At 55.5% G+C, this 17804-nt stretch overlaps 2 protein-coding genes across 2 annotated transcripts; both read left to right on the top strand.

Moving 5' to 3' along the window:
- Positions 1 to 6418: 6418 nt before the first annotated feature.
- ENH_00040400 (vacuolar ATP synthase subunit d, putative) lies at positions 6419 to 8976 on the top strand (the record flags this gene model as incomplete). Its single annotated transcript, XM_013580666.1, has 9 exons — positions 6419 to 6453; positions 6711 to 6822; positions 6936 to 7034; positions 7123 to 7222; positions 7449 to 7552; positions 7760 to 7825; positions 8010 to 8089; positions 8198 to 8277; positions 8915 to 8976. The coding sequence occupies 9 exons, from the start codon at positions 6419 to 6421 to the stop codon at positions 8974 to 8976; spliced, it is 738 nt and encodes a 245-aa protein (XP_013436120.1).
- A 2683-nt stretch (positions 8977 to 11659) lies between these two features.
- ENH_00040390 (protein kinase, putative) lies at positions 11660 to 17562 on the top strand (the record flags this gene model as incomplete). Its single annotated transcript, XM_013580665.1, has 2 exons — positions 11660 to 12483; positions 12933 to 17562. 2 exons carry the CDS (start codon positions 11660 to 11662, stop codon positions 17560 to 17562), a joined length of 5454 nt encoding a protein of 1817 aa, XP_013436119.1.
- Positions 17563 to 17804: the final 242 nt, after the last annotated feature.

The following is a 17804-nucleotide window of genomic DNA, read 5'->3' as shown; positions in this document are numbered from 1 at the left end:
CGTCTGCTGCCTTAGCAGCAGCAGGAGGGCCTGCGCCTTGTGCTGCTGCTGCTGCTGCTGCTTGAAGAGCAGCCGCAGAAAGGACTCTATCAGTGTCGTTGGTGGTCCTGCGTCTCCACTCTTTAGAGGCCCTGGGGGCTCCAAAGCCCTGAACACGCAGACACACACCTCCTCTGCAGCAGTGGCTAGAGCTGCTGCTGCGACTACCAATGCGGCTGCTTCACTTGCTGCTGCTGCTGCTGCTGCATGCACTTACACTGTTGTTCCCTGACGGAGTGCCGACCGGCCTGTAGGACCCCGCACCTCCTTGGGGGCCCCCACGAGGGGGCCCCAAGGAGTCATCTTCTCCTCCTCTGCTGTGAGCTGTTTGCTTAAAGTAAGCATGCCTTGAGACTCTATGAGAAGCATTTGGCGCTGCAGTACCCCCGTTTGGGTGCAGAGCAGCCTGACTGTGCGGGGGGCCCCTCGGGGGGCCCCTGAACCCCTGCCGAGGGACCCTCCTGGGGGCTAGCTCATCTGGAGAATGGGCAAAGGCACAAAGGGCTCCTCTCTGGCACCGGCCAACAGCAGCATAACGACAGAGAGCTGATTTTTGTCCCCTACAGATCCACACAGAAATGGCGCAGCGGAGCCCCAACTATGGGCCGTGGGTCCCGCCAGGCAGCAAGCCCGAGGGGCCCCCCACACTAAACGCAGTTCAGGGGCCCTTCAGGAGGCTAGCCTTACCTAGGGGGTGCAGAGGGTACAGCAGACATCCTGTGGGCCCTGGAGAGGCCGGAAGAGGGGCCCCTGTGCACTGGGGCGCCTGCAGGAGGTGGCGGCCGCGGTGTCCAGGCGCTGCAGGTGTTCAGGCACTGCAGCTGGAGTCTCGTTCAGCCCTCCGTCAAAGAGCTCCTGGAGCCACAGGCAGGAAGCAGGTGACACACAGGCTGCGCAGAAGGGAAACGCAGACGGGCCGAAAGATAGAACAGATTGGCCCCTCGCTGCCAAGCGGTGCGGGCCCTGGGGCCCCCGCAATGCGGGGTTCACCCAGGGAAGTAGCGGGGACAGTGCCCTCAGATCAAGGGTTAGGGGGCCCCGTTGTCGTAGAAAAGGGGACTAGCAGCGTTGCGGGGCAGCTGTAGGGAGGCCGCAGCTGCCGAGCTGCTAGGGCCCCTTGTCTGGCTAGGTGGGGCCCCCTCCCTCAAGCTGATGCCTTTGTGCAAAAGACGTGGAATTGTTTGCGGAAGTGCAGGAAACAAGGAAAAGGCACGAAATCAGGAGAGACAGAGAGGGGCCCCCTGGGGCCTTAGGCGCCGCGGCCGATAAACCCACGCGTAAGGGCTGGGAAGAGGGGCAAAACGAGTATCTATGGAGATTGCAATCTCTGCCTGCCTATGCATTCATATACAAATTCATTTCTTTTTCTAATTTTGTAAACTCGGGGACTCCAAGGCGCCGCCAAGCAACAGCACCACCGACGCTGCCCAGCAACTGCGCCCTTGCTGCCAGCAGCACAGCGCAACACAGCCCCGCAGGACACCGCTGCAGCCATTTCAGCAGTCGTTGGAAATTGAAACAGCAGCAAATTAAAACAAGGACTTTTCCCTTGTGAAATTGCGAGTGGAAAAAGACTTGAAATGGCGTAGTTCGCATTCTAGGCAAACGGTACTGCGGAGCACAAGCGCAGCTGCTTGTGTTCGGAGCTCGAGCTGCTTGTGTGCCTAGCCGGGATATCGGTTATCATGCACTTTACATGAAGTAAGAATTAAAGTCTTTAAAACTCAAAAGAGGGCCCTGATACGCCGGCTGAAATTTCCTGCAAAGGTGCAGTGCTGCGCGCCGCCGTACAAGCAGATGTTTAATAGCATTGCTCCCCTAGAAAAACGTTGCGCAACAGGCATTAACACACCAGAGGATTTTGTGCACTTTCAGCACTCATACCTCAGCAGGGCTGGTATAGGAATAATTTTTGCCGTGATACTGGCCTCCGAATGATGGCTCTGCGGGGCTCTACACGCCACTAGATGTAGTACGGGTGAAACTTGTTGCATACTTTGACCAGGATCCTTGAAGCATTGAAGAATAGTGCAGTCGTGATGAGAGATAAAGAATAACCGGGTAACTAAAGCTAGAGGGAGGGGCTAAAGCTTTCTACGAGATGGCGTGATATGATGTCCCAGGGGTTCTGGTGGCCCCCATTTCACAAAGTCTAGCCGAGCACATATTCATAAACCCTGTATGTTCCTGGGGTGCAATATTTTAGCACTACCCGTGCCCATATCGAGGTGGACGGATTGATGCTGCTGTCACGGCCCTCGTGCAAACAGGAAACTACAGGGGCATTACACAGCAAGTCCGGTTCGAGTGCGGGATGCGCTGCCCCGTATAGTCGTGATAAATATTTTAGATACAGTGCTGCTTCTCCTATTTTCTCGAGTCCTGTTGCTGCAAATATCATGCATCTCAGAGTGTTGTGGCTGTATGCTTGCATTAGCTAATCGCAAGAGGATGCATTTTGGCTGGATGGTGGCAAGGCTATCGAGGTGGTGAGCTTGTGAAGGCTTTTTTCCCGGAAAATTGGATAGCAGAACATATTCCCGAGGCCTCAGTGCTGGACTCCGCTGTCCTACACGGCATACACGTAAAATGGCATTTCCAGTGTGATGCTGCCGAGTATTAATGTAAGGGGCAGCAGTAGATGGCTGCATGGCATGGTGCACCTAATGCGCGCACTAGCGAAACTGGTAAAGAGAACGGCAGGCTGGGAGAAAATATGCAGAAAACTTAGGGAGAGTAGCCATGCATCATTCTGAAACGGCATATGTTGCGCATGACGGCGAACGAGGCGGTGGCATTCTACCGCTCACGGTCCATACAATACAACTCTTATGCTAGAGCAGTGATAGATATGTGGACCACAAATTCTTACTGCGGAAGTGCTCAAACTGGTATCAACTCACATATTTATTTCAAGAGGCTAGCTTTGTACTGGCTTTGGCCGAAGTTGGCACACGCTGTGCCTCACGCCTTTTAAAAGAGCCTCAGGGGGTTCTACTATATGCCTTGTTGCTTCACAGGACAACATTGCAGCAGTCCTGCAAAGCTTCCAAATGGACATAAAACATGCTAAAGGCGAATCGGAGAATTCTTAGCTTGATATCGTATGAGAATTTACTCTCTAGGAACAAAGGTTGCAAACTTTAAGTCCAAAGAATACACCTAGAGAGGTACTCGTTCTACGTTACCATCAAGCCGTCTTCTTGGATGTACTACGCTCCGGAATGCTGCGAAGCACCCTCATGGCAACTCCTTCCTACTACTGCGCGCAAATCTTAAGCAAGGACTGTTTTTGCGTTGTGTAATGCCAGATCAGCTCACTTTCCACAAACAGGCACCAACCAAGAGCTTCAGTTGTTTTGTGGGTAGTCCCAACGAACTCCCCAATGCAGGCCCGACAATCACGGTAGAGCAACACAATGAATGCACAGACGAACAAAAATTATCGAAGGTGGCTAGTTATGAAGTGCTGATTGCCTACACAGCTGCCGCTGATTTCCCAATGCCCACATTCATACCACACCATAGATGTGGGGGATGCCAGATGTTTTTTATTCAACAGATGTTGAATCAAGCCTACATTATATTCGGCGAAGGAGCGACGGTGAAGGACAACTTCCAACTCAGTCTTAAGGCTAGTGAACAGAAAAAAGTCAGGAACTGCCAGATACTTTTTTCCAGCTAAATTTACAGACTTGATTTTATTCATCCAATTTGATTCGATTCATTTTAATTTGATTCGTGTATCTGCACGAACACAGAGGAGGACTAGTGAAAGCCGGCCTTCCACTCCGTGTTGGGGCTATCCCAGTACAACATTGGGCCCCTTGGCATGGAGAATGCATGAGCCGCCTTTCATGCCAACATCAACTCTTATCTTCAACCGTTATTAAGTCAGGGTATATTCGGGTGCCCCAACAATGTGGTTGGAGGAAGTTCCTACATCCAAGCCAGCTAAACAGCTGGGGTAATTCTTCACAATCATTCCTGACTACCACAGCCTTCTCAAGTTCTTCAAACGCAGGCTTGAAAAAGAAACCTGCTGACTCCAGCTATGCTATTAGTGCAGACGCTGTAAATTTCGCTGCACGCAAAGGGAAAGACATAAATGCCTATAATAAGGCGCTGCGATCAAGCGCTCCAGTTCTTTGGAACGACACACTGGTGCCATTTGTTTATAAGGCCAGAATTCGCCGTCACAATTTTGCTTGGAATCTGAAGCCATTTGACTGGGCGCATGCCCACACTCGCTCCCTACGAAGACTCTAGCCGAGCTCAACTGCGCGACTGTACAAGTCCAAGGTACTACGAGTCCTTGCAAGTTGCACACGGGTGCCGCTCGCTGTGCGAAAGGCGAGATACTTGAACATGGCTTCCAGGCTTTTTTAGTGTATAGCTTTTGTATCCAGTGATCCGCGAGCCTCACACGGCCGCAACACAACAAAACAGCGAAATCACAATTGAAGCTCCGTAGCCACTGGTGTACCTGCGCTTCGAATTCCCGTACCTGCGTATTTCTATTGCAGACGAAGGGCACATTTGGATGCCGCAGCTTCCTGAGTTCTTCACGTTTGCGAGATAAATCCGAAGCACTTTCGCTATTGCACGGTTTGTTCGCACGATTCCCAGTGCACTTTGACGGCACGACACCCCCCAACACTCAGGCTGAGAGGCCTCACGATGACAGTATGGTGTCTGAAGAGCTCTCACTGACCGTAAGCTCTGTTGGCTCAAACAATATACAGAGTGAACAGCGTTATAAAACCCACAGACAGCAGCGGCACTGCAGAGGAGTAAGCTAATATATTTGCATGTGCACTTCGACATAAAGCAGCTAAGCCTTTACGATATTTCAGAAGCTTTGTAGACAAGTTATCTCCTGCTGACTCCGTGGTTTAGGTGTGCTCTTTATATGAGACCTTCGCAGAGTGGCACCTCCGACAGCCGCCGTATAAAGTGCGCAAGAGTTCTTTTTTCTCAGGAGCAAGTAACAGACGGTCTAGCCTTTCAGCAAGAATAAGGTTTAGTCTAATTTGAAGTTATACTGTTCAAACAGTCCCATCTCGACGCAAGATAACGTCTCAAAGACGCGGCCCAACTGGGCTTTTGCAGCGACAAGCCAGCCAGAGGGCCCTTGTGAGGGAGAAAGAAAGGAGAATAAACTGCGATATACCATTAAAACGAGAGGCTTAGGAGAGAACCATAGTACCCAACTCAACCTTCAGCACAATAGCACGAGTTGCTTTTGGCAGTGTTTCAATGCCTGTGCTGGCAACTTTTGTCCCACTCGCACCCGCGCCTTCAACAGGAGAAAAAGGCAACATAATCACTACCTGCCTCAGGAACATCACATAAATTTTTCCTTCTGTGGCAACTTCAGCAGTCGCGACATTAGTTCAACAGCTAGCATCCCAATCCGCGTAAGCAAGAGCCTTTTGACGGCTCCAGCATGTCAAGAAATGCTACATTTCTCCGCAAAACCTTGGCTTTAGCAGTGCCTACAAAAATATTTGGTTACTTACTAGTTGATCGAGGGCAGCATACAGCTATACAGCATCTCTGGAACAAGCACACAGACTTCCAACGAGTGCTATCTGGTTCCTCTTAATTACGACCTGCCAATTTTACTATTGTGTTAGTGAATAAACTGTGCATACTATACAGAAAAGTGAGTGCTATTTGCAAATCGAGCCATCCTCAGCATACAAAAGTGCCGCGTTCTTGGAGGCGAGTACGTATACTTCGGCAGAGCAAGCAATCACCACACAGCCTTCAGCTTGGCGGACCCCTACGGGAAACATAACTAAATAAAATATTCTCATTCTCTCCCAGCTAATATATACTAGTGGATTATGGTTGTGTAGTGTTGCCGGTGAATACTCCTTATGTGGAACCCAGGTACTACTGTACTATGTTATCCAGCCAAGCGCCCACTGCCGGTACTGCGTGAATGCTGAACATTAGACTTTTCTAGACGTAAAATCTAGCTGAAACCGTTCAAAAAATAGTCAAAACACATTATATTCGGTAACTATAATCCCTCAACTTAGACAGAACTAGCTTTTTCACTGTAGCAGTTGTCGTCTATGCACACAGTCTCAACCAGCCCCAAACCTGCCAGCTGTGCCTTATTTGCTGCCGACACAGCCAAGGGCATGTAAGTAGCGACAATTATGCTCAATTATGCTCCAGTTAGGAACGCTGTTGCCCTCTGTGACTTTTTGCTGCGAATGCTAGGGCGACTGTAGTGCCCAGCACTACAGCGGCAGCAGCGCAACGCTTCCATCGGAAGAGTTATGGCCCCGTTTCGCCTTAATCTTTAATAAATTTGAAAGGATTCCACATCTCCTGACGTTGGCTACTTAGCAGACTTTCCAAAATGTCGTCAGATGCTCAGGTGGCGCCGAGCCGCATGTAAGCCATATTCGCCTCGCCGGCAGTTTGAATATGAAATCTTCAAGGGAAAGCGAGTCATACAGTCCTGTTGCTGTGTGGGATGATCTTGCTGTTGCAGGGGCTGCTGCTGCTGCCCTGGCTGCTAGTATGTCGCTAGCTGTGAAGCTGCTGCTAGGCCGGCTCCGGCAGCATCTTCTGGCTTCCATGCCACTGCACATGCAGCAAGAGCTGCGGCTGAGGCTTTTCTCTTGACTCTGCTGCTTCTGCTTCTTCAGGACTCTCCAGGTCGCCAAACAAAAGAAGAAAGGAGCCTCGCAGGGGTATCAACTGCTGAAGAAAAAGAGCGATGCTCTTTCTGCCCGTTTCCGTGGCATGCTAAAGGAGATTGTCAAGGCAAGCTTTGCGCACTCCGCAGCAAAGCTCGAGACCTAGTGTTTAGGGTTTGGGGTTAGGGTTTAGGGCTTCTCTTGCGGGTGTTTGGGATTGAGTGGCTGCTGCAGACCAAGCTGTCCATTGGTGACACAATAAACGAGGCACACTTCTCCATGGCTAAGGCGTCCTGGGCCGGCGGAAATGACCTTAGGGAGCAGCTCATGCAGGTCTGCAGCAGCGTAGGGTGTGTTTTCTGTGGGGCTTAAAGCGCTAGGAATTAGGGTTTAGGGTTTAGGACTTTGGCTGTTTCTGCAGCGTATCAAAAGACCCGCGGTGTTCGTGACTGCCGCTTATGATAATGTGGCGGGGGTGCGGCTTCCAGTCTTCCAAATAACCACCGACCCCACCGTGGACAGTGAGTGGAGTTTGCTGTACGAGGGTTTAGGGTTTAGGGTTTTGGCTCAACGGGGTGTGGGCCTCAAGGCTGTGTGGAGGCCAGTCCTGAATAAGGAGGAGGCGCCCTGAATCTTGAGGGTTTGAGACTAAGGGTTTAACGAGCAAGAGGCGGCTTAGGGATTGTCTAGGGTTTGGGGTTTAGGGCCGTGTAGGCTTGCGGAGGTTTAGGGTTTGCGGCTGCGCAGTCCTCAAGAACATCAACCTCTCCGCCGGCGGCCACGTGATTCTGGCGGCGCGAGATAAGTACCAAGAAGCCCTAGCGGAGCTGGTCAAACTGGCATCTCTTCAGGTGGGACTAAACTTAAGACTTTGCAATTTAAAGCCCAAGTCCGAGGCTACTGCTTCTGCTGCTGTTGCTGCTGCTGCTGCCCCACACCTCTGCGCTGCATCCCGGGCGGCGGGTACTTGAGCTGGGCGGGACCTAGGCCAGAAAGGCTGGCTCTAGGGTTTAAGGTTTAGGGTTTAGGGCTTGTGGCTTCGTTGCTCGCGCCTGCAGACAGCCTTTTTCACGTTGGACTCGGAGATTAAAATGACCAACAGACGCGTCAATGCACTCAGCAACGTGCGCCTTTCGGGGTTTGCAATTCAGCCAAAAAGTCTAGAGTGTAGGGAGCGGGGGCTTTGCTTTGGGCCAGAAAGCTGCGCCCATTCTCTGGGCTTGAAGGCTAGACCCTAGGCAGCGTGAGTCGGGCTTAGGGTTTAGGGTTTTGAATCTGCCTTTAGGACTTCGGGGTTGTTGCATGCAGGTGGTGCTCCCCAAGCTTGACAAAAGTATAAATTACATAACGAAGGAATTGGACGAAATGGAGCGAGAGGAATTCTTCAGGTAAGTTCTCCCTAGGTGGCAGTGTGCGCAGTGGTCCCTGATCTAGGGTTTGCTAGGGTTTAGTGTTTAGGTCTCTTTCTGTACGGATTGGCTCGCGTTGTCCCGAAGGCTGAAGAAAATCCAAGAAAAGAAAAGGCTGGCAAAGGAGGCAGAGCAAAAGGCCCTGGAGGAGGCTGGAAAGGCCCTGAGTGAGTCAGCAGAAAAGACCGGCACAGCCAGGCTTTTCGTGAACACCCAGCGTATCAGCTGCGGCAGCGCTGCAGGAGCGCAGCAGCAGCGCAGCAGCGGCTCTTGTGCTGCACGTGGCAGCAGTGTTCTCCACTGTGTCTGTGCCCTTTCTGTGGATCTCTCTAAAATAGGCCGTTTGTTGCTTCGCCCCTTCGCCACTCTGTCAAATTTTCCCTCTGTCTCGGCGTTGCAGCGCCTTCTGATGCTGGGCATTTTGTTTCTTTCTTGTTTCTTGTTGTTCTGACCTGCATGCAACTGTGGGGCCCCACTTCGACTCTCTGGCTTTGTCTCGCGTGCTCTTGTGTCTGTGTGGCTGCCTTTGGGCTTCTGTAGCCCCACTTGCATTTTACTCTTTCTTCGTTTTTGCTGCCTCTCACTGCGAGTCGCCTGTGGCTGTGCCTCAAACCCTTAACCCTCCTTAGCTGTTCACGAAACCCTTGCTTCTGGGTCTGCGGCTGCGTCTTCTTGTGGGTTTGCTGCTGGGCGGCCTGTGGGGCTGCTGCCCGGCTGCCGCGCAGCAGCATTCCAGCGCCGAGGCTGACGAAGCCGCAGCGCATGCACGCTTCCTGGTGCTTGTCTGCTGCTGCTGCTGCACAGAAGCTTCTGGCCTACTGCCTGAAACTATCCTGGGGGAGGACGACGACGACCTTGTTTTCTAAGCAGCAAAGAAGGCTGGAGGCCAGGGGCTGAATTTTGCTGCCTCTCGGCTTTGCTGCATCCCATATTTCAGAAGGCTTCTTTATTGGTCAGGCAGCAGCTCATTTGCTGCTATCTCAGTGGCGCAGCTGCAGCAGCAGCGTCTCCACACACTTTGCTCGGGCGCCTCATCAGGCCCAACACCGCAGCAAAACGCATAGCAGCGGCCTTGCCCACGTGCTACGGGGCCTGTGCAGCAGCTGTGGATGTGCTGCAGCTGTGCTGCAGCTGTGCTGCAGCTGTACTTTGCCCCTCAGGGCCAACTAATGCTGCTTTCGCTCTTAGCTGTGCAGCCGCTTGAGCTGCGGGTCAGTGTGCAAGGGGGGCGGCTGCAGCTCCGTTCTATGAGTGGGACTACGGTTGTTTCAATTGTATAGACCTTGCAGCTGGTGCTGCAGCTTAAGAAACATGCTGGTGCAGCTGCTGCTGTGGCTGCGGCGGATTGGCTGGGTTTGCTGCTGCAGCCCCAGGCCCTGCATGCTGTAGACGCTGCAAGGCAGCTCGCTCTAGGCTCCACAAGCAGGACAGACTAAGCCGGAGCTGCTATCCAGGGAATGTAGCGATTAGGGTGTTTCTGCAGCAGTGTGCACGGCTGCTGCTGCCGCTGCTGCTGCAACAGCAGCAGTGGCTGCTGCCGCTAGCAGCCGCTGCTGCGACGTGTCATCAGCTGCGTAACAACGACTAGCCCTTTCATACTCGGGCTCTACGGCTGCTGCTGCATGCAACTGCTGCTGCGCACCTGCGCCGCTGCAGTTCCCCCTACTCAGCCTGCCTTGTTCCTGAGGCGAGCCTTGCGTGGACTCAGGCCCCGTGGCTTGCGTAGAGCAGCAGCAGCAGCAGCAGCAACAGGAAAGAAAGGGCTTAGTTAGATTAGTGTATAATCTGCAGCACTTCAGAGAACAGAAACAAAGAAGAACCAAGTGCGAACAGCGGCTCACAAGTGCATGCAGCCTGTGACGGGGCCTCAGCTCTTCAGGCATCAGGCCACCCCGCTCTCAGCAGCAACGCGCCTAAGAGGTGATGGGGAATTGCTGTTGCTGCTGCAGCAGCAGAAAAAGCGGCCTGAAGCTACTGCCTTGGGGACTGCAAACTTAGACTACAGGGCTATTTTGGGTTTTCCCAGTATGTGTCTGTCTGCCTTCGTGTCCAGAAATGTGATTTGCTGCACCTTTTCCTCTTTCTGTACACCCCCGCAATGTCATACTAACTAGGGCGCCAACACACGCATGCAAAGAGCTGCGCTGGCTGCTGCTCGGGCAGGTGGGGGGGAGGCCTCTACAGGCCCGAGGGCTAGACTGGAGTGTCTGGGGCTGCGCTGTAGCCGCACACAGTTACAGAAGCTTGTGGGGAAAATGCCTATACTAAGACTGGCTGTGGGCCGGGCTCACTGCGAGGCAGCCAAACGAGACAGCTAAAGTCGCCACTGGGCGATTTCGAAGGCGACTTGGAGGCCTGCGAGGAGAAAAAGAGAATAAAGGGGGAGGGAACGAAAACAAAATGAGACACGGAAGACGTGGGGCGCTCACACTCAGCCAAATACGCCGCAAGAAGCAGCCACGGGCCACAGTGTGCAATGCAGCGGAGAGGAGGCGCCGTACAGCCGAGGGAAAGATGCCAACTGTGCAGGCGAAAGCAGAAAGGGGCTTATAGAGATGCAAAATAACAATAACGATATAGAAGGAAGCAGTAAAAGATATAGGAAAAGTGGGGTGGCGCCGCTGCTCGCCTTCGCCTAAGGCTGAGGAGGTCTCGGTCTCAAAGCGGGCCACTCAGATGGCGGTGGCGCTATTCGTTGCCAACTGCAGCGGCCATCTTCGCAGTTCACGTTGCGTAGAACCTGCATAAGTTGATTTCTATATAAAAGATTCGAAGCACACCTAGCGAGTACTTGCAGCAGCACAAGCAGCGGCAGCAGCAGAAGCATCAGCAGCAGCAGCACCAGCTCAGTCAGCAGCAGCAGCCTTGGGGTGCCCAGCCCAGCGGTCGGCGGTGTGAGGCCAGCTGGCCGTTGGGTGAAGATTGGCGAGTTAGTGGCCAAATTTGTTTGTTTTTTCACTGAAATTAAAAGAATAACAAAGATAGAAGGGCAGTTAACTCGTTTGTCGCTTGATTTGCCTTGGCTGTCGCCGCACCAGAGCATCAGCCGTCCCTCTCCCCTGAGGCCCGCACACCACCGCTTGAGGGACTGCGGACACATCGGCCTCTCCTTGCTGCTGCCTCTTTCCTTCTAATCCACTTAAGCTTCAAAACGCATGCATGCGTCTGTCTCTGCAGCAGCAAGCCAGACAGACACGCTGCGGCGCCGCAGGCAACCCGAGCCAGGCCGGGGATAACCACCGGACCTTCCACTGCCGACTGGCCCCCACTTTTTGTGCCATTTTAGGGGTTCTTCTTCCCTCCGCGTCAGTGGATATACCATTAAAAAATAACTTTAAGCCACTGGAGAAGCGCTAGGTGGGAGGCAGCGTGCAGTTGGCGAGCGCAAGGCTCTGAGGCCACGCGGCAGCAGCAGCAGCAGCCGCAGCAGCAGCCGCTACGGTCGCCGCAGGCTCAGCAGCAGCAGCAGCAGCTGCTGCTGCTGCCTCAGCAGATGTGAAAACAAGACTGTCCGAAGGCCCCCACGACAGTCATCTGAAGGCTGCAGCAATGGATTGCGCATTGAGGCAGCAGCAGCCGCTGTCTCCACCACGTGAGGAGCCAGCTGTCTCAGCGCTGCAGGCTGCAGCTGCCTCGAGCTGCCGGACAGCAGCAGCAGCAGCACTCCCAGCCCACGGGGCCGCTGGAGTGCCGTCGCACCCAGCAGCAGCAGCAGCAGCAGCAGCAGCAGCGACCGCGCGCGCAGCAGGCGCCGCAGCCCCCGTGAACGCCCCACGCCCCGCCGGGACCCGCTGCGTGCCGCTGCCCGTGCGCTACCGGCTGCGGCTGCCGGAAGTGCTGCCAAACTCGATCCCCATTCGGAGGCGGGGGCCAGTGAGTTGCTTCCAGGGCTACCGGCGGCAGCACTTGCTGGGGAGTGGCACTTACGCAGAAGTGTGGTGCGTGCGGCAGGAGACCAGTGGTCAGGCGTTTGCGGCGAAGCTGCTGCAGCCGCACAAGTTCGCCGCGGAGACGGCGCCGCGGGTCTGCGAAATGTTCGAAAAGGAAATCATAAACTTGGCCCTTTGCCAGTGCCCCGGAGTGGTTTCGCTGCACGAAGTGGTGGAGGGCCACGAGGGCTGGCTGCTGCTGCTGGAGCTGGTGGAGGGGGGCACTGTGTGGGCTGAGAACGTAAGTGCTTCTGAGGGCGAGGCCTTTTGCCTTTTCCTCCAAGTCCTCCAGGCCCTGCTGCACATCCAGGCCTGCAAAGTCATTCACCGAGACCTCAAGCCCACCAACATGTTGCTTTCCAAAACCAAGAGAGTCCTCATAGCGGACTTCGGCTGGTCCGAAACGGTGGAGGCCTGCGGCTCCCAGGCTCTCGAGTGGCCCGGGTGAGCCGCCCCGCCTGCAGCGCAGCAAATGCCTCATGTGCTTCAGTTCGTTGATGCATGCATTCATCTTAATGCTGCTTCGGAGGCGCCAGTTGAGCGCAGCAGCAGCAGGCCAGAAGGCACGCAGCAGCGGGGCCACTGGCACCACAGCCTACAGTCCCAGAGTCTGCAGTTTGGTGAATAAATAAACAAAGTAGAGTAGATGCAGCAAAATAGGGAGTAGGGGATAGGGCGGGAAGGGGACGCAACAGTCAGCCTTTAGTGCCTCTAGAAGGACCTGTGAGTGTAGACAGATAAATGGGAAACGGCAGAGCTCATCTACGTTTTGCAGCTGCCGTGGCTGCGCAGCTGCAGCTGGGGCCTTCGCGCCCTGCTGCGGGCGCTGTGCCCCGCAGCAGCAGCAGCAGCAGCAGCAGGTGTGTTGCTCAGTGTGGCTGTGACTTGCTCAGGACGCTGGAGATAAACCCGCCGGAGGTGCTGACGTTCAAGGGGCCGTGGACTGTGAAAATTGACAACTACGCGTTGGGAATGGCTTTGCTGCTGTTTGCTTCGGGGCGTTTCATTTGCCGGCAAAAAGACCTGCCGCTGGCGGAGGCGGCGCCGCTGGTGATGGAAGATGTGCAGCGGCTGCGGAGGTCACCTCCCCCGCGGCTCTTCAGAGCTTCTTACGAGGCCTGGGATGTCTTCGTGGGCCTGACTTCTTCATCTCCCGAGAGGCGCTGGTCTCTAGACGATGTGCTTGAACACACCTGGGTGGCCCGCCAGCTGCTGCAGCTGCCGCCTGCTGCCTACGGCTTGCTGTGGCACCCCAAGGTCAAGGGCCTCATGGCGGAGTTGGTGGCGGCCCGCCGCATAGTTTCGGCCCACACGCCTCCCCAGGCCGTCGAGCGCAGCACTGTTGCTTATGTGCAGCAGCAAAGGGAGGCCCGCAGGAAGACCCAGTTCCACCACCAGCAGCAGTTCCTCAGGCACCAGCGCCGCATCCTGCAGCAGCACCACGCCATGCAGCAGTACACGCAGCGGGTTGCTGAGCGCAAGAGGCAGGAAGCAGCAGCAGCTGCAGCGGCGGCAGCTGCAGCGGCTGCGGCCGCCGCTGCAGCTGCAGCAGCAGGCGCCTCAGCAGTTGCAGTCGCAGCAGAAGCCCCTGCGCCACCAGCTCCTCGACCCGCACCTGCAAGGACGCAACATGCTGGAAGCCCGCAGCCAGCAGCAGCAATAGCAGCTGTAGCAGTTCCAGCAGCTGCCTCACCCGCAGCAGGCCCTGCTGTGGTGCCAGCTAAGGTAACTGTAAATGCAGCGCCAGACACAGCAGCAAAAGCAACTGCTAGTATACTAGTAGGGACGAATGGCCCGGCACTCGCAGCAACTGCTGCAGGCCAGACCTTTAAGGGCCCCTCAAACATTAGCAGAAATCCACCACAAATTAATAGACGAGGCATCTCTGAGGTTAGCGCATGCTCGACGGCAGAGTCTGTGCGTTTCACTGCTTACAAGCTCATGGGTCAGCAGCAGCATCAGCAGCAACACATGCAACAGCAGCTGCAGCAACAACAGCAGCAGCAGCAGCAAGCATCAGCAAAGCAACACGAAACAGCAGCCACGGCATTGCTTCAAGGTGGAGGGTGCCGACAGCAGCTACTGCGCTCCCCTGCGTTCCTGGTGGGGCCCTTCCCTGCAGAGGCCTGCTCGCAGCTAGCGTGGCAGCAGCAGGGGCAGCAAATTCAGCCGAAGCTGCAGCAGATTGACCAGCAGCTGCACAAACACACGTTTTCAAGGGAAAGCCCCTGCCGCTACGCACTCGACAGGCGGCACTTCCCAAGTATGTCCTCCTCAGGTAAATGCATGGAAACAGTCTTTGCAAGCCCCTCAGATCTGCAGGAGCGGCTGCAGCAGCAGGCCCGACAAGTTGCTGCGAGACAAGTTCCTGGATCCCTTGCGGGGCCATTTTGGTCCTATGATGCATCAGAGCAGCTAGGCAGTGGGCAACCTCTGCTTCAGCAGATGCAGCAGCAGCAGCAGCAGCAGCAGGTTCTCAAGCAAAATCAACCCAGTCTACAGCTGAATAGCGAAGCCACCTCTCCACAGTCCATTAGCATACACTCTCAGGGGGCAGCAACTGCGCTGCCGGTGCAGCACAAGCAAGATACACAGCAGCAGCTGCACCTCCAGAAACAGCAAGAACAGCTGCAGCAGCGGAGGGTCACTTGGATATCACCGACCAGTGATGCAGGTAGCAACACTGAGACACATGGCCAGTCCGACAATGCTACATTTCACGGACTCAGCAATGAGGAAACAAAAATGCAGCAAACTGCAGCATCGGGGGAACCAGCAGCACAGGAATCGACGCAAGCAGCAGTAGAGGCGGCCGTGTCAGTAGCTGGAAATGCAGCAGCAGCAGCAGCAGAGCCCCATGAAGCGTCTCCCGTGACAGCTTGTGCCCGCTGGATTCGCTCGGGCCTGGGCACAGTGGCAGCACTGGCGACGCCGCGCCTTGTGCAGAGGCTACCAGAGAAGCAGCACCATCAGCAGCCACAGCAGCAGCAGCAGCAGCAGCACCGCGTCGTCGAGTCAAGGGGTTACTGGAGAGACAGTAGCGCCCAAGGGACCAGAGAAGCAACTTGGCGGCGCGCAGTCAACGCCGCAGCAGCACTTCTAGGAGGAGCAAATCCACACGGACTCCCAGGAGGCCCCCACACCTCCTACAGAGCTGATACCTGCAGCACTGCAAGAGCTGTTAATCTAGGCCGGACTTGGGGCCGGCGCTGCGTGCGTATTGGCCTGAGGGCTCCTGCAGCGCTCAGCAAGGCCCCACTCATAGAGGATGATGATGCAGCAGCAGCAGCAGCAACGGCCACCCGACATGAGGCTGCAGCTTGTAGACCGCCAGTTACTCGGAGCATCTCCTCCATAGAATGCCCGGGGGAGCTCAGAGCTCTGGAAAGACTAGCCCCCCAAAAGTGCGAGGCTTTACTTGCTGTGCCGGCTCCTCTTAGCGGCAGCGACCGCAGCAGGGGCCCTACTGACAGCAGCAGCAACAAGTGCAGCAAGAACAAGGACGACAGCAGCAGCGGCAGCATCAGTAGCAGCTGCGGCCATAGCAGCAGCGCGAGCGACAACAGAGAAGGCGTGTTCGCACCCGACAAAGACGCCTCTGGCACTGAGCCCTTCGTCTCTCAGTTTCGCGACGGCAACCCGCAGCAACAGCCCCAGCAGCAGCAGCAACACGAGCAAAAGCAGCTGCAGCAACCTCAAGGGCAGAATCAGCAGCATCAACTGCAAGCGCACTACGATTACAGCTGCCAGGAAATCAAGCCTACAGTTCCTCCGCTGCACCTTGTGGACCTCCCGATCTACAACTACAGCCCCAGCAGGTGTGCAACAGAAAGAAGATACAGCAGCGGGAACAACAGCAGCAGCAGCAAAGTAATTTTAGCGGAGACGGCGCAGGCTGCCTTCGAGGGGTCTCTCCCAACAGCAAACCCGTGGGTGCCGTCACCTGCAGTGGCGCCCAGCAGCTGCAGCAGCAGCACCCCGCCCACAGCGCCCAGTGGCGACAGCAGCAGCTGCAGCAGGAACAGCAACAATGGAGCGCCAGACCGATCTCCCCTTACAGCGTCAACAGACGGCAGCAGCAGCAGCACAGGCTGCCAGCTTTCTCAGGGAAGGATCTACGCTGCAGAGATCTTCTGCACTCCGAGACGTCCGCATGCGACGGACTTTGTGCAACTTGTTCCTTCTGCTGCAGCTCATGCAGCTTTCAGCCACCAAGAAACAAGACACACTTTAGCCTCTCCAAGGGGCCTCGGAGGCCCCCAAAAGGCAGACGCAGCAGTGGCTGTTTGCCCGATTCCATTGCAGCGTCACAACATCAGTGAAATCTTGCTGCTAGCACAGCAGCAGGAACTCGAAAGACAGCAGCGACAGCTGCAGCAGCAACACAGAGAGCTTCAGCTGCAGCAGCTGGAAATTGAGTGCAAACGGAGGCAGCGGGAGAAGCAGCAAAAAGAGCTGCAGATGCTGCAGCTCCAGCTCCACCAGAAGCGCGCGGTGAGGCTCATGCAACAGCAGCAGCAGCAGCAGCAGCAGCAGCAGCAACAAAAGCACTTGTGCATATCTACACCACAAGAGCACGGGCAGCCAGGCGTTCTGCAGCTGAAGAGAGCTGATGAAAAGGAGGAAACACAAGAGCAGCAGCTTCCTCCCGTCAGCAGCAGAACTCTCGTCCTGGGGTGCCTAGAGGTCTCAGAGGCTGATGGGCCTGGTGAAGCGACCTCTCACGGGGCAGCAGCGATTACAGCAAACCCAGCAGCGCCCGCAGCAGCAATGAGGGGCAGCAGCAATTCGGCCAGCAGCTGCCAAGAAAGCCCTTCGGTCTTGAGTCGCCGAGGCGTCGTTGTGCCTCGCTTGCAGCTTGCCCACGTGGTAGCCCCGAACCTCCTGGCTGGTGGCCTTGCACCAGGAGCAGCAGCAGCACCAGCAGCAGCAGCTGCAGTAGCTTCCCCAGACACGGGCCACTGCAGCAGCTTTAGGGTCGCCCCAGCATCCGGGTGCAGCGCTGCAGTAAACCCCACATTCCTTTCGGGCTGCAGCGTGTCTTCCAATGCAGCAGATACTCCCCGTTCTGCTACTGCTAGCCCCCGGTGTCTTCCGCGGAGTGCCTATGGCCTGGGAAGGTATGAAAGAATTGGAGAGAGCGAGCAGCAGGAGCAGCAGCAGGAGCAGCAGCAGGAGCAGCCCGAAGCTCCGTCCTCAGCAGCCGCGGCTGCTGTTTCCTTCTTGCAAAGGCTTGTCAAAAATCCGCTGCAGCAACTGCAGCAGCTACATCAACAGGTAGACCAGTGCCGGCAGCAGCACAAAAGCGCAGCGACAGCTGCAGCGAAAATAACCAATTGCCTCATCTCCGGACAGCCCTGCACAGAGCAGGCAAGGCAACAGCCTTGTGAAAGTTCCCAGCAGTTGCAGCCGCAGCAGCATCTGCAGCAGCAGTTGCAGCAGCAGCAGCAGCTCCCAAGGCCCCAGTCACTCAACCCGTACGGCAGCTGCTCCGCAAGGAGCAACAGAGCAGCCGATCTCTAGCTTTTAAGCTAGTCTACAGCTAGCAGGTTTAATATCTAACTTGAAGCCCTTGTGAGCTTCAGTAGTTCTTCGGCAGGCCTGTAGCGCCCGCAATTGTTTTGGATTCGACTGTCTACACACCCAAGCCACAGGGTACACCTGCCCCCAGGCGGAGCTAACGAAGACTAACTTCAGAACAAACTCTTTAAAAAATCAACTTCCTAAGCCAAGCACCGAAGCAAACAATGAAAAAGAAGCCACGA

Source organism: Eimeria necatrix, genomic scaffold (assembly GCF_000499385.1).
Source record: "Eimeria necatrix Houghton genomic scaffold, Enh_scaff29, whole genome shotgun sequence".
NCBI classification, from domain to species: domain Eukaryota; phylum Apicomplexa; class Conoidasida; order Eucoccidiorida; family Eimeriidae; genus Eimeria; species Eimeria necatrix.
Note: the sequence above shows the minus strand (reverse complement) of the source record. Positions and strands in the feature narration are given on the sequence as shown.